Raw genomic sequence first — 13847 nt, forward strand, 5'->3', positions numbered from 1 at the left:
TGCCAGTGGGGTAGTGTGATAGCCATATAGATAGATGATAATTATGTTATTGCAGTCTGTTTAATGATTGATTGGCGTGGCTAGCTGAGTCCAATCCAAATGTAGAATTTGCTCATTTCAAGGTCAGCCTAACTTGCTGCCTTCCCTGAACTCACACACATTGCAACATTTTTTTATCTTTGGACACGAGTTTTACACTAGCCAGCATGGCCGCCTTGCGTGCAGCCAAACAAGCTATGAGGAGAGAAATAAAGAAACGAGTAGCTGCGTTGGACGATCAAGAGAAACTTCGCCAGTCTCGAGTCATTTCGCAAACGGTAACTGCAATCATGTAACAAAAAACTGGCTATCACATTTACAATGGTGCTAGTGTCTTTTTTTACAACGCTACAAACTCATTATGTGTATGCATGTGTCCCGTCGTCATCGTCGCGTGGCCAATAGAGCTCACCAGTTTGTAGTCCTAAAAACCGGAAATCTGTTTCGTTCAGCCATTCCAATGGGAAATTGAATGCGGAAAAAAATGGGGTTCTGTGATAAATGTCGAAAATTAGATCTGAGATTAACACAGGTTTATGGTGCTTTCAAGACAAATGGGAACTTGGAAAAAAGAGATCAAATCACGACGTCAGTGATCTTCATTTCGGAAATTCGGTGCTCTAAGAAAGATGCCAGAGTTTTGGACTTGGAATTCCCAGTTGACCTTTAAAAAAAAATCCAGTCAGAGTTCGGTTTTTTTTCACTCAGAAGTCTGAGATTTCCGAGTTCCCAGTTCATTGGAATGTTGCATTAGGATATCTGGTATGTTTTGCTCTATAAAATAATATCACATGACCTTTATGAATTAGGAACCCTTTTATGTGCTTTTTCAGATCATTTTTTTGAAAATCACAAAATAATGTTAGTTGATGGAGATGATCTCATAGAACAAACATTTAAGATCTCCTAAGCCTGTGTTTACCGCATAAATTAACGACCAGTGGCGCCCCCTCATGGTGGATCCCAGGTGGGGGGTGTTGGCCCCCTTAGGGGGTCTTACCCGGCCATGGACCCCCAGCCCACTCCCGAGGACCCCTGGAGCCCCCCCCCCTCCATCAGCACCTGGTAACCCGTGCGTGGCTAGACAGCCTGTGGAGCCAAAGCCTGATTTAGTGTGAACCAGAGTGGAGTTGGTGCCTCCAAAAACATGCCATTACTATTGTTCTCTACTTTTGTGTTTAGTATTGTCAAGAAGACAGAAGACACCTAGCCATGAATGCTTTCAATTATATGTAACTTGTCTTTTACTAACAGATAGACGATATTGCTTTTAAAATAATCAAATAACTCAAACAATTTGTTTGTCAGATGTCTCCAGTTGGTGACCTCCTAGAGTGTTAAACTGGCAGTACCTTAATGCTGTAATCATATAATTACCAGTCTAACACCTCATACCTAATTACTTTCATAAAACCTAATGGCACATTTTGAATGGTTAATTTACATGCGTTATTCGATGTAATTTGCTCCGTAAATAACAGGGAAGTAGAAAACCTGTGCCTACACTAACCCGTTTATACTCTCCTCTCAACCAGCTCTTCAAGCACCCCAAGTATGCCAGGTGTGAGCGCATCGCTGTGTTTCTCAGCATGCACGATGAGGTGAGAACAGAGGAGATCATTCAGGACTTGTTTAAGCACGGTAAGACCTGCTTTATGCCCAAGTACTTGACCCAGGGCACCAGTAACCACATGGACATGGTGAAGCTCACCAGCATGGAGGATATGATGTCACTGCCTCTGACTTCTTGGAACATCAGACAGCCTGCCGCCGACGACAACACCAGAGAGGAGGCCTTGGAGACAGGTTAGTGTTAGTCTACACACACACACACACACACACACACACACACACACACACACACACACACACACAAGCTTTTTGCCCTGCTGCTGCAAGAAAAAAAAAGAAAAAATCACAAAGAAGAAGATATTGGAGTCCGTCCACTTTGTGTGAGAACCTATTCTATTTTTCTGTGATCTCTTTATTGGTTTTACACAACTACCAAATATCCTTTATATCCTACCGAGTCAGGTAAGTGTGATGGCACCTTCTTTCAGTACGCACATAGGGCCACACACACGCACAGTGCTTAGTTTTCGTGATTCATTTTTGACTTTTTGGGGAGTAAAAATGTATTCTCAATCAAAATCCTATTTTCCCTAACCCATAACCTTTAACCTAACTCAAACCCAAATGCCTAACCTAAACCTAACTCTTAAACCTAACTCTTAAGCGTAAAATAAAATGTTAACGAATTCAGGACATGAAAAAAGTCCTGACTGTTTTCCTACCTTGTCAGGACATTATGGACCTGATAAGGTTGAAAACACACACACACACACACACACACACACACACACACACACACAGGGTGCCCTATGGTGATACGATCCTCACAGTGTGTGTTGACATATTGTACTTTAGTTTGCCTGTTGTATATTACCATCTGCGTGTATCATAACACACTTATGACCTATTTGTTGGAATGACCTAAATCCTGGCACGGCCTTGCAATGTTCGTCTTTCTTCCCTTATACACAGTTCATCTTTGTTCCCCTATGGGCCCTGTTCAGAAGTAGTGCACTATTTAGGGGAAAGGGTGCCATTTGGGATGCGTGCACAGTCTCCAACGAGGGACACCATATCAGTGTCAGATCAAAGTTCCTGTTTTGGTTTCCTCCACAAGATGGTGGTATAGCACCATCATCAAGACTGATCAAAATGGTTGTCTCCTGCAATAACAATCTTACCTCTGGACACACACCTGTCATGTGACACTTCATCAAAATACTATGCAAGGGGATGGGTGGAATTGCCCCAACACTGATCCAAGGTCATTTACCCCCTAAAGATTAATCATTGGGTAGGGGGAGGATAAACTGATCCTAGATCTGGTAACATCTACCCTGAGCACCAAATAAGCACTGTGAAGTTGCATAATTCTATTGTAATCAACTCTGCTGCTGCTGTATAATAAGAAAGGTCATATTGATGACAGTTATTAGCATTGTAATCTCTTGGATGGTGAATACCTATTTTTTCCTCTGTCAACCTCAGCTATTTTAATCCAGACCGTCACAGGTTTAATCATTAGATAGGATATGAAATACCGACGCCTGGGGAGGAAATGTGTTTGTTGTGCATTCTCTGAGTCTATTTGAGCTGTGCAAATAATGTCATCATTACTTCTGGAACCAAACTGGTCATAACCCCGCTCCCTCATTGTGTCTGTGTAACAGTATTGCTTCCGTCCCTCGTGCTATTAGCGCGCACCCCGCTATAACTAGCTAGCCATTTCACACAGGTTACATATGTATGAATTCACTCCTGTCTGGCAATAACCTGTGTCAATTCTAATTATCGCTCTCACTCCACTCACCAGCTCAAGTAACCAGGTTCACTTGTAACCAGGTTCACTTGTAACCAGGTTCACTTGTAACCAGGTTCACTTGTAACCAGGTTCACTTGTAACCAGGTTCACTTGTAACCCGGTTCACTTGTAACCAGGTTCACTTGTAACCCGGTTCACTTGTAACCAGGTTCACTTGTAACCAGGTTCACTTGTAACCAGGTTCACTTGTAACCCGGTTCACTTGTAACCAGGTTCACTTGTAACCAGGTTCACTTGTAACCCGGTTCACTTGTAACCAGGTTCACTTGTAACCAGGATCACTTGTAACCAGGTTCACTTGTAACCCGGTTCACTTGTAACCCGGTTCACTTGTAACCAGGTTCAATTGTAACCCGGTTCACTTGTAACCCGGTTCACTTGTAACCAGGTTCACTCTTGGTGTTGGTGACTATAGAAAGTATACACTCCCTTGAACTTTTTCCACATTTTGTTGCGTTCCAAAGTGGGATAAAAATTCATTTCATTTTTATATTTCGTAAACGATCTTCACAAAATACTAATGTCAAAGTGGAAGAAAAAATTCAATAAAAAAAAAAAGAATGAAAGAATGAAAAATAAAACCCTTATATACCTTGATTAGATAAGTATTCACCCCTCTGTGTCAATACATGTCAGAAACACATTTGGCAGCGATTTCAGCGGTCAGTCTTCTTGGGTAAGTCTCTAAGAGCTTTGCACACCTGTATTGTGCAATATTAGCCCATTATTCTTTAGAAAATTCTTCAAGATCTGTCAAGGTGTTGGGGATCATGGGTAGACAGCAATTTTCACATCTTGCCATATAATTTCAAGCAGATTTCAGTCAAAATTGTAACTTGGCCACAGGAACATTCACTGTGTTCTTGGTAAGTAACTCCAGTAGATTTGGCTTTGTGTTGTAGGTTATTATCCTGTTGAAAGGTGAATTCCTCTCCCAGTGTCTGGTGTAAAGCAGACAAGCAGATTTTCCTCTAGGATTTTACCTGCGCATAGCTTCGATTCATCCTAAAAAACTCCCCAGTCTTTGCCGATGTCAAGCATACCCATACCATGATGCAGCCACCACCATGCTTTAAGAAGGAGGCAGTTACTCAGTGATGTGTTGTGTTGGATTTGGCATAAAGGCTTTGCATTTCTTTGCCTTGTTTTTGTTGCAGTATTACTTTAGTGCCTTGTTGCATGTATTCTGTATATTTTGTATTCTTCTTTTCACTCCGTCATTTAGGTCATTATTGTGGAGTCACTACAATGTTGTTGATCCATCCTTAGTTTTCTCCCATCACAGCCATTGAACTCTAGCTGTTTTAAAGTCACCAATGGTGACGTCCCTAAGCAGTTTCCTTCCTGTCCTGCAACTCAGTTCAGAAGCACGACTGCATCTTTGATGTGTCTTGGTGGTTTAATACATCATCCACAGCGTCATTATTACCTTGACCATGCTTAAAGATATATTCAATTTCTAATTTGTTATTGTTACCCATCTACCAATCACTGCCCTCCTTTATGAGGCTTTCGATAAAGCTCAGTGGTCTTTGTAGTTGAATCTGTGCTAGAAATGTAATATTTGACAGAGGGACCTTACATATGTTGTATGTATGGGGGACAGAGGAAAGTATAGTCATTAAAAAATCATGCCAACCCTTGTTATTTCACACAGAGGGAGTCCTTATTTGATTTGTTAAGCCAAATAACTCATTTAGGTTTTTGTCTAAACAAAGAGGGTGAATACTTTTACAATGACTATTTTAGTTGTTTATTTTTTTATTCATTTGTAAAAAAAAAAATATATATATATATTTTCTATTCAACTTGACTTAAAAAAACAACAACAGTAAAATCTATTTCAATCCCACTTAAAAATGCAAGAAAATGTGAAAAAAGTTCAAGGAGGTGGAGCCTTTCTATAAGTCTCTGTATACCAACCAATCACGTCTTCAGTTTCGGGCTCCCTCTGACAGTGAACAGCTGGTTTGATTAATTTCTCTCTACTCTGACTCAGTCCTGCAGCCTTGAATACCTCTCTTGAACCTATCATGGCTGTTGTCAAGGAAACTACAGATAGACCATAATGCAAAGCAAATTTAAATACATGAGAAGAGATGGGGGGAGGTCTGTCTTGCCGTGCAACCAAATTTGCTTAGATTATCGTCATGGTTTTCACATAGCAACAAGAAGGGCACCTTATTCCAAGTACCTTGAATATTCCCAGTAGCTGACAGAAGGTTATAGACCATATTATTTCCCCCTCTTTTCATAACAGAAGTTCCATCCTCATAACGAATGTCTCTTTGTCCTGGGGTGCATAGCAAGCAAAGGTCTGGAGGTGTGTGTGTGTGTGTGTGTGTGTGTGTGTGTGTGTGTGTGTGTGTGTGGACAACACAACACAAATTGCTACCTGCCAGGATTGACATCCTGCTGAGCATCTGAAACTTGTTTCAAAGCATTTTCCTCTTGTTCAGATACTTACTTACATGTGGAGAGAGAGAACACGACAGAGAGAGAGAGAGAGAGAACACGACAGAGAGAGAGAGAGAGAGAACACGACAGAGAGAGAGAGAGAGAGAACACGACAGAGAGAGAGAGAGAGAACACGACGAGAGAGAGAGAGAGAGAACACGACAGAGAGAGAGAGAGAACACGGCAGAGAGAGAGAGAGAACACTGCAGAGAGAGAGAGAACACTGCAGAGAGAGAGAACACGGCAGAGAGAGAGAGAACATGACAGAGAGAGAGAGAGAGAGAACACGACAGAGAGAGAGAGAGAACACGACAGAGAGAGAGAGAACACTGCAGAGAGAGAGAGAACACGACAGAGAGAGAGAGAACACGACAGAGAGAGAGAGAACACGACAGAGAGAGAGAGAACACGGCAGAGAGAGAGAGAACACGGCAGAGAGAGAGAACACGACAGAGAGAGAGAGACAGAGAGAACACGGCAGAGAGAGAGAGAGAGACACTGCGAGAGAGAGAGAACACTGCAGAGAGAGAGAACACGGCAAGGAGAGAGAGAGAACATGACAGAGAGAGAGAGAGAGAGAACACGACAGAGAGAGAGAGAACAGCAGAGAGAGAGAGTCACACAGCAGAGAGAGAACACAGCAGAGAGAGAGAACACGACAGCAGAGAGAGAGACAGAGCAGAGAGAGAGAGTCACACAGCAGAACACAGAACACAGAGAGAGAGAGAACAGAGAACACAGCAGAGAGAGAACACAGACAGAGAGAGAGAGAACACAGCAGAGAGAGAGAGAAACACAGCAGAGAGAGAGAGAGAGAGAACACAGCAGAGAGAGAACACAGCAGAGAGAGAGAGAACACGACAGAGAGAGAGAACACGACAGATAGAGCGAGACTACGGCAGAGAGAGAGAGCGAGACCACGGCAGAGAGCGAGACCACGGCAGAGAGCGAGACCACGGCAGAGAGCGAGACCACGGCAGAGAGAGAGACCACGGCAGAGAGCGAGAACAAGGCAGAGAGAGAGAACACAGCAGAGAGTGAGAACACACAGCAGAGAGAGAGAGGTCACACAGCAGAGAGAGAGAGGTCACACAGCAGAGAGAGAGAGGTCACACAGCAGAGAGAGAGAGAACACACAGCAGAGAGAGAGAGGTCACACAGCAGAGAGAGAGAGCGGCACACAGCAGAGAGAGAGCGGTCACAGCAGAGAGAGAGAGGTCACAGCAGAGAGAGAGAGAACACAGCAGAACGAGCGAGAACACAGCAGAGAGAGAGCGAGAACACAGCAGAGAGAGCGCGAGCGAACACAGCAGAGAGTGAGAGAGAGAACACAACAGAGAGAGAGAACACAGCAGAGAGAGCGAGAACACAACAGAGAGAGAACACAGCAGAGAGAGAGAGAACACAGCAGAGAGAGAGAGAACACAGCAGAGAGAGAGAGAGAGAGAGAGAACACAGCAGAGAGAGAGAGGGAGAGAACACAGCAGAGAGAGAGAGTGAACACAGCAGAGAGAGAGAGGGAGAGAACACAGCAGAGAGAGAGAGTGAGAGAACACAGCAGAGAGAGAGAACACAGCAGAGAGAGAGAGGGAGAGAACACAGCAGAGAGAGAGAGAGGGAGAGAACACAGCAGAGAGAGAGAGAGAACACAGCAGAGAGAGAGGGAGGGAACACAGCAGAGAGAGAGAGAGAGAACACAGCAGAGAGAGAGGGAGAGAACACAGCAGAGAGAGAGAGGGAGAGAACACAGCAGAGAGAGAGAGAACACAGCAGAGAGAGAGCAGAGAGGAGAGAACACAGCAGAGAGAGAGAGAGAGAGAGAGAGAGGAGAGAACACAGCAGAGAGAGAGAGAGAGAACACAGCAGAGAGAGAGAGAGTGAACACAGCAGAGAGAGAGAGAGGAGAGAACACAGCAGAGAGAGAGAACACAGCAGAGAGAGAGAGAGAACACAGCAGAGAGAGAGAGAACACAGCAGAGAGAAACACAGAGAGAGAGAGAGAGAACACAGCAGAGAGAGAGAGAGAGAACACAGCAGAGAGAGAGAGAGAGAACACAGCAGAGAGAGAGAGAGAGAACACAGCAGAGAGAGAGGGAGAGAACACAGCAGAGAGAGAGAGGGAGAGAACACAGCAGAGAGAGAGAGAGAGAGAACACAGCAGAGAGAGAGAGGGAGAGAACACAGCAGAGAGAGAGAGAGTGAGAACACAGCAGAGAGAGAGAGAGTGAACACAGCAGAGAGAGAGAGAGAGAGAACACAGCAGAGAGAGAGAGAGTGAGAACACAGCAGAGAGAGAGAGAGTGAGAACACAGCAGAGAGAGAGAGAGTGAACACAGCAGAGAGAGAGAGAGAGAACACAGCAGAGAGAGAGGGAGAGAACACAGCAGAGAGAGAGAGGGAGAGAACACAGCAGAGAGAGAGAGAACACAGCAGAGAGAGAGAGGGAGAGAACACAGCAGAGAGAGAGAGGGAGAGAACACAGCAGAGAGAGAGAGAGTGAGAACACAGCAGAGAGAGAGAGAGTGAACACAGCAGAGAGAGAGAGAGTGAGAACACAGCAGAGAGAGTGAGAACACAGCAGAGAGAGAGAGAGTGAGAACACAGCGGAGAGAGAGAGGGAGAGAACACAGCAGAGAGAGAGAGGGAGAGAACACAGCAGAGAGAGAGAGAGTGAACACAGCAGAGAGAGGGAGAGAACACAGCAGAGATGGAGAGAGAGAACACAGCAGAGATGGAGAGAGAGAGAGTGAACACAGCAGAGAGAGGGAGAGAACACAGCAGAGAGATAAAAGGGGCAATGGCATTTTGGCACAGCAGGAGTAGATGTCCTTCAGAAAGTGAATGATTTAACATTCATTTTACATTTACATTTAAGTCATTTAGCAGACGCTCTTATCCAGAGCGACTTACAAATTGGTGCTTTCACCTTATGACATCCAGTGGAACAGACACTTTACAATAGTGCATCTAGGTCTTTTAAGGGGGGGGGGGGGGTGAGAAGGATTACTTTATCCTATCCTAGGTATCCTATTCATCTGAGATCTTTGTTATTGGCTAGGAATAGAAAAGACTGGAGTCGATAAAAACAGAGGCCTTTGATTGGGATCTGTGTTATTTACACATTGGGACGGTGTGTGTGTGTGTGCGTGCGTGTCAATAACTATCAGGGTTCGATTGTTAGCATTACATCCTCACTGCCATTTAAAGTGGATGATGTGATGCCAGATGAGTCATGTGAACAACAGTAGGCTATATGCATCAATAATAGATGGATGTTACCCTGCAGTCTGGAGGGCCGGAGAAGAGACCACAGCAGTATGGCATCCCCAACCTGCTGCTGTTGTGAGGAACGGGAATGCATAATGTCCCTGCTTAATCTGCATAAATGATTCATGAACGTCATGGTTGCGTGACAACAGGAAGAGCTTTTGATATTGGAGTCTCAGGTTACACAGAGCAGAATGGAGTGAGAGGTTCACATCATCACCAGAAGCCCCTGCGCGGGCTGTGTCCCTGTACTAAAGGGGCTCAACCTGCACGGCTGTGTCCCTGTACTAAAGGGGCTCAACCTGTACGGCTGTGCTGCGCGGGCTGTGTCCCTGTACTAAAGGGGCTCAACCTGCACGGCTGTGTCCCTGTACTAAAGGGGCTCAACCTGCACGGCTGTGTCCCTGTACTAAAGGGGCTCAACCTGCACGGCTGTGTCCCTGTACTAAAGGGGCTCAACCTGTACGGCTGTGCTGCGCAGGCTGTGTCCCTGTACTAAAGGGGCTCAACCTGTACGGCTGTGCTGCGCGGGCTGTGTCCCTGTACTAAAGGGGCTCAACCTGTACGGCTGTGCTGCGCGGGCTGTGTCCCTGTACTAAAGGGGCTCAACCTGTACGGCTGTGCTGCACGGGCTGTGTCCCTGTACTAAAGGGGCTCAACCTGTACGGCTGTGCTGCACGGGCTGTGTCCCTGTACTAAAGGGGCTCAACCTGTACGGCTGTGCTGCGCGGGCTGTGTCCCTGTACTAAAGGGGCTCAACCTGCACGGCTGTGTCCCTGTACTAAAGGGGCTCAACCTGTACGGCTGTGCTGCGCGGGCTGTGTCCCTGTACTAAAGGGGCTCAACCTGCACGGCTGTGTCCCTGTACTAAAGGGGCTCAACCTGCACGGCTGTGTCCCTGTACTAAAGGGGCTCAACCTGTACGGCTGTGTCCCTGTACTAAAGGGGCTCAACCTGTACGGCTGTGCTGCACGGGCTGTGTCCCTGTACTAAAGGGGCTCAACCTGTACGGCTGTGCTGCGCGGGCTGTGTCCCTGTACTAAAGGGGCTCAACCTGCACGGCTGTGTCCCTGTACTAAAGGGGCTCAACCTGTACGGCTGTGTCCCTGTACTAAAGGGGCTCAACCTGTACGGCTGTGTCCCTGTACTAAAGGGGCTCAACCTGTACGGCTGTGTCCCTGTACAAAAGGGGCTCAACCTGTACGGCTGTGTCCCTGTACTAAAGGGGCTCAACCTGCACGGCTGTGTCCCTGTACTAAAGGGGCTCAACCTGCACGGCTGTGTCCCTGTACTAAAGGGGCTCAACCTGTACGGCTGTGTCCCTGTACTAAAGGGGCTCAACCTGTACGGCTGTGTCCCTGTACTAAAGGGGCTCAACCTGTACGGCTGTGTCCCTGTACTAAAGGGGCTCAACCTGTACGGCTGTGTCCCTGTACTAAAGGGGCTCAACCTGTACGGCTGTGTCCCTGTACTAAAGGGGCTCAACCTGTACGGCTGTGTCCCTGTACTAAAGTGCTGATCTAGGATCAGGTCCACTCTTTCCATGTAATCTTGATCATTTTAATCTTAAAGGAAAACCTGATTCTAGATCAGCACTCCTACCCTGAGATGATTGATACAGATGTTTTAAGAAACATTCTGTGAATCATCTCATCTGTTATTTCTTTGGGTTGTCAGCGAGCACTTGATGCTATGGTTACACCAGGATGTTGTGAAATATTGATCCAACACCATCCATCTTTTGACCCACAGAGAATCTGTAGCTTGTTGTGTCTGATGGAATTATAAAGAATTGATCATGCTGGAGACTGTAGAACTGGCAGTGCATGTTTTAGTTCTGGCATTTATTGAGGCAGGCCTGCAGTTCACTGCTACGAAGCAACAATAGCATTTTTAGCCACATTTATTTTGTAGGGTGAAGTGTATTTCTGTTTTAAATAGGATGAACAGCGTTGTTTTATAGCTTTGAGAAACTCCTTTCATGTTCTTGATGTTCTTGAACCAACCAATCCTTTCATAGTGTTGAACTTGGATCACCATACAGGGGTAAGGCATTAACCAGATGTATTGTAATTGAGGTAGAAGATCAGACATACTGTTTTAAACATGCATAGAGATGGCTGACTATAGACCTATATCACCACTGCTGTATAACCTCTGACCCAGATAACAGGTTTACATTGTGAGATGGCATCAGCTCTCTGAAAAATGGTTCATAAGGTATTCTAGTAAGCCTCCTCCTCATTCATGTATTGTCATGTCTTCCTCCCATGCAGGAGGTCTTGACCTGATCTTGATGCCAGGCCTGGGATTTGACAGGAAGGGGAATCGTCTGGGCCGAGGGAAGGGCTTCTACGACTCATACCTGGAACGCTGTATGACGTACCCCAAGGGGAAGCCGTACACCATCGCTCTGGCCTTCAGGGAGCAGCTGTGTCAGGACATACCTGTGGGCGACAACGACGTGCTGATAGACGAGGTCCTGTATGATGTCCTGGACTAGTTAAAAGGCACATTTTCATATTTCTGAAGTAAATCTCTATTTGTGATGTAAATGAAATGTCCTAGAAGGGTTCAGACACCTTTTTTGTGCTTTGTCTTGTTTTTGAGAAACTTACCCCCCAGCCGTGGTACACTTTGTTGCTCGTTGTGCAGTAATCGGGCAACGCAAATGACATGAACAAAACCCACCCAAATATGTTGTTTTAGAGTCGACCAAAATGGATTATAATGTTGCGGATACATTTGGGAATGACACAATTTAACATGTACAACATCTTAAGACCTACATCACTATACTGACAGCCCATCTCTAAAAGGACATATTTGGGTGTTTTTGGAGCTTTTGTTCATGTCTTTTATGTGCCCTGATACTGCACAACGAGCAATGAGGAAGTGTATCATGGCTGGGAGAAACGTATGAAAAACAAGACAAATCACACAAAACACTGTCTGGACCCTTCTAGAACATGCCATTTACACCAGAAACAGAGATCTTATTCAGAAATAGGAAAATGCTCCTTTAACTGTGATGGGAGTCGTCAACTGGACTACAGTGGTATGATGATGAAACCAGTGGAGGCTGAGGGGAGGACGGCTCATAATAATGTCTGGAACGGAGTAAATGGAATGGCATCCAACCATGTATTTGATACCATTCCACTGACTCCGCTCCATCCATTACCACAAGCCCGTCCACCCCAGTAACGGTGCCACCAACCTGTGGATGAAATTGTATTATACAGCACATTATATCATATTATGTGATCCCAGCTAACAGATATTGGTTCCCAGAACACTGTGGAAGTTATTTGAAACAACCAAAAGAGAACCTTTAGGGAACGTTCTGTGCTAGCTGTGGTGATATTGTTTGGTATGATGATATGACATTCTCATAAGACATGAAGCTGTGAACTAGTCAACAAGACAGTGGTGGAGCTGAGTCTGGTGACCCCATTCCAAACGGATCATTAGCCCTTACTCCAAGGGTTTTGTTTAAATACTGATCCAATCCTTTTAAATCTTCTAGTGGGGGCATCAACAAGGGCCTAAGTAAGGGGACAGGGTTCAGTTTGGACTTTTGGACCTCTTAAGTGCTTGCTAAAGACCCCATAGTAATCATAATGGTCAAACGAGTTGTCTTAGAATGTGCCTGAATTGGTGAGGAATAAACTGTTCTCTACAGATGACACTTCTACCAGATGACACTACCTTGTTTCCATTTCAAGATTCCTGTGATTTCAGTTATTAACTGTCAAACGTCCTGGTCTTCTGTAATGAGATGATTATGCTGCCATTAGGGGACACAGGAAGTTCGGTTAGGAATAAAGATGACTGAATGAACACACGCTTGTTTATTGCACTCTAAAGCTAGCTAGCGTAGTTTGCTGTCAGAAGTGGGATCCAAAACCCTCGGTTGTCTTAACAAAGGAATAAGAGTATTATTACTAGAGACTGAGCATGCTGAGAATGAGTGTTTGACTGGCAGAATGTTAATGAACTGCCTAGTGACTGCCTCGCTTGTTTGCCTAATTGCTGTGATGCCCTTGGGAATTAATCCATCATTTTCTTTTTATGTTTTGCTTATCAAAGTGTTGCCTGTTTTAAACTGAGACTGAATGACATGACATTGCTAAGTGCAGCAACATGAATGCAGAAAGCTGGACGGCTCACCGTAGATCCAAGAGGAAAACACTAAGATTCTCTCTTCTTGTGTAACCGCACTTCAACATACATTGCTGGTCCTCCGTTTCTTTTATTTATTGAAGACCAGGATTATTTAGATCAGGAAACGTTTGTTCCTGGGCTTTAACAAAAGGCTGTACACATCTACAGTAGACCTTCAGAACCACAGTCATCCATCCATGATCTAAACAAGACCTTCAGAACCACAGTCATCCATCCATGATCTAAACAACACCTTCAGAACCACAGTCATCCATCCATGATCTAAACAAGACCCCCAGAACCACAGTCATCCATCCATGATCTAAACAAGACCTTCAGAACCACAGTAATCCATCCATGATCTAAACAAGACCATCAGAACCACAGTTATCCATCCATGATCTAAACAAGACCTTCAGAACCACAGTAATCCATCCATGATCTAAACAAGACCATCAGAACCACAGTTATCCATCCATGATCTAAACAAGACCTTCAGAACCACAGTCATCCATCCATGATC

At 45.2% G+C, this 13847-nt stretch overlaps 1 protein-coding gene across 1 annotated transcript; it reads left to right on the forward strand.

The window, feature by feature from the left end:
* The first annotated feature begins 11 nt into the window (after window positions 1-11).
* mthfs (5,10-methenyltetrahydrofolate synthetase (5-formyltetrahydrofolate cyclo-ligase)) lies at window positions 12-13000 on the forward strand. The gene is made up of 3 exons (XM_065012240.1): window positions 12-317; window positions 1575-1845; window positions 11434-13000. The coding sequence occupies exons 1-3, from the start codon at window positions 207-209 to the stop codon at window positions 11658-11660; spliced, it is 609 nt and encodes a 202-aa protein (XP_064868312.1). The 5' UTR covers window positions 12-206; the 3' UTR covers window positions 11661-13000.
* Window positions 13001-13847: the final 847 nt, after the last annotated feature.

Source organism: Oncorhynchus nerka, linkage group LG27, assembly GCF_034236695.1.
Source record: "Oncorhynchus nerka isolate Pitt River linkage group LG27, Oner_Uvic_2.0, whole genome shotgun sequence".
NCBI classification, from domain to species: Eukaryota; Metazoa; Chordata; class Actinopteri; order Salmoniformes; family Salmonidae; genus Oncorhynchus; species Oncorhynchus nerka.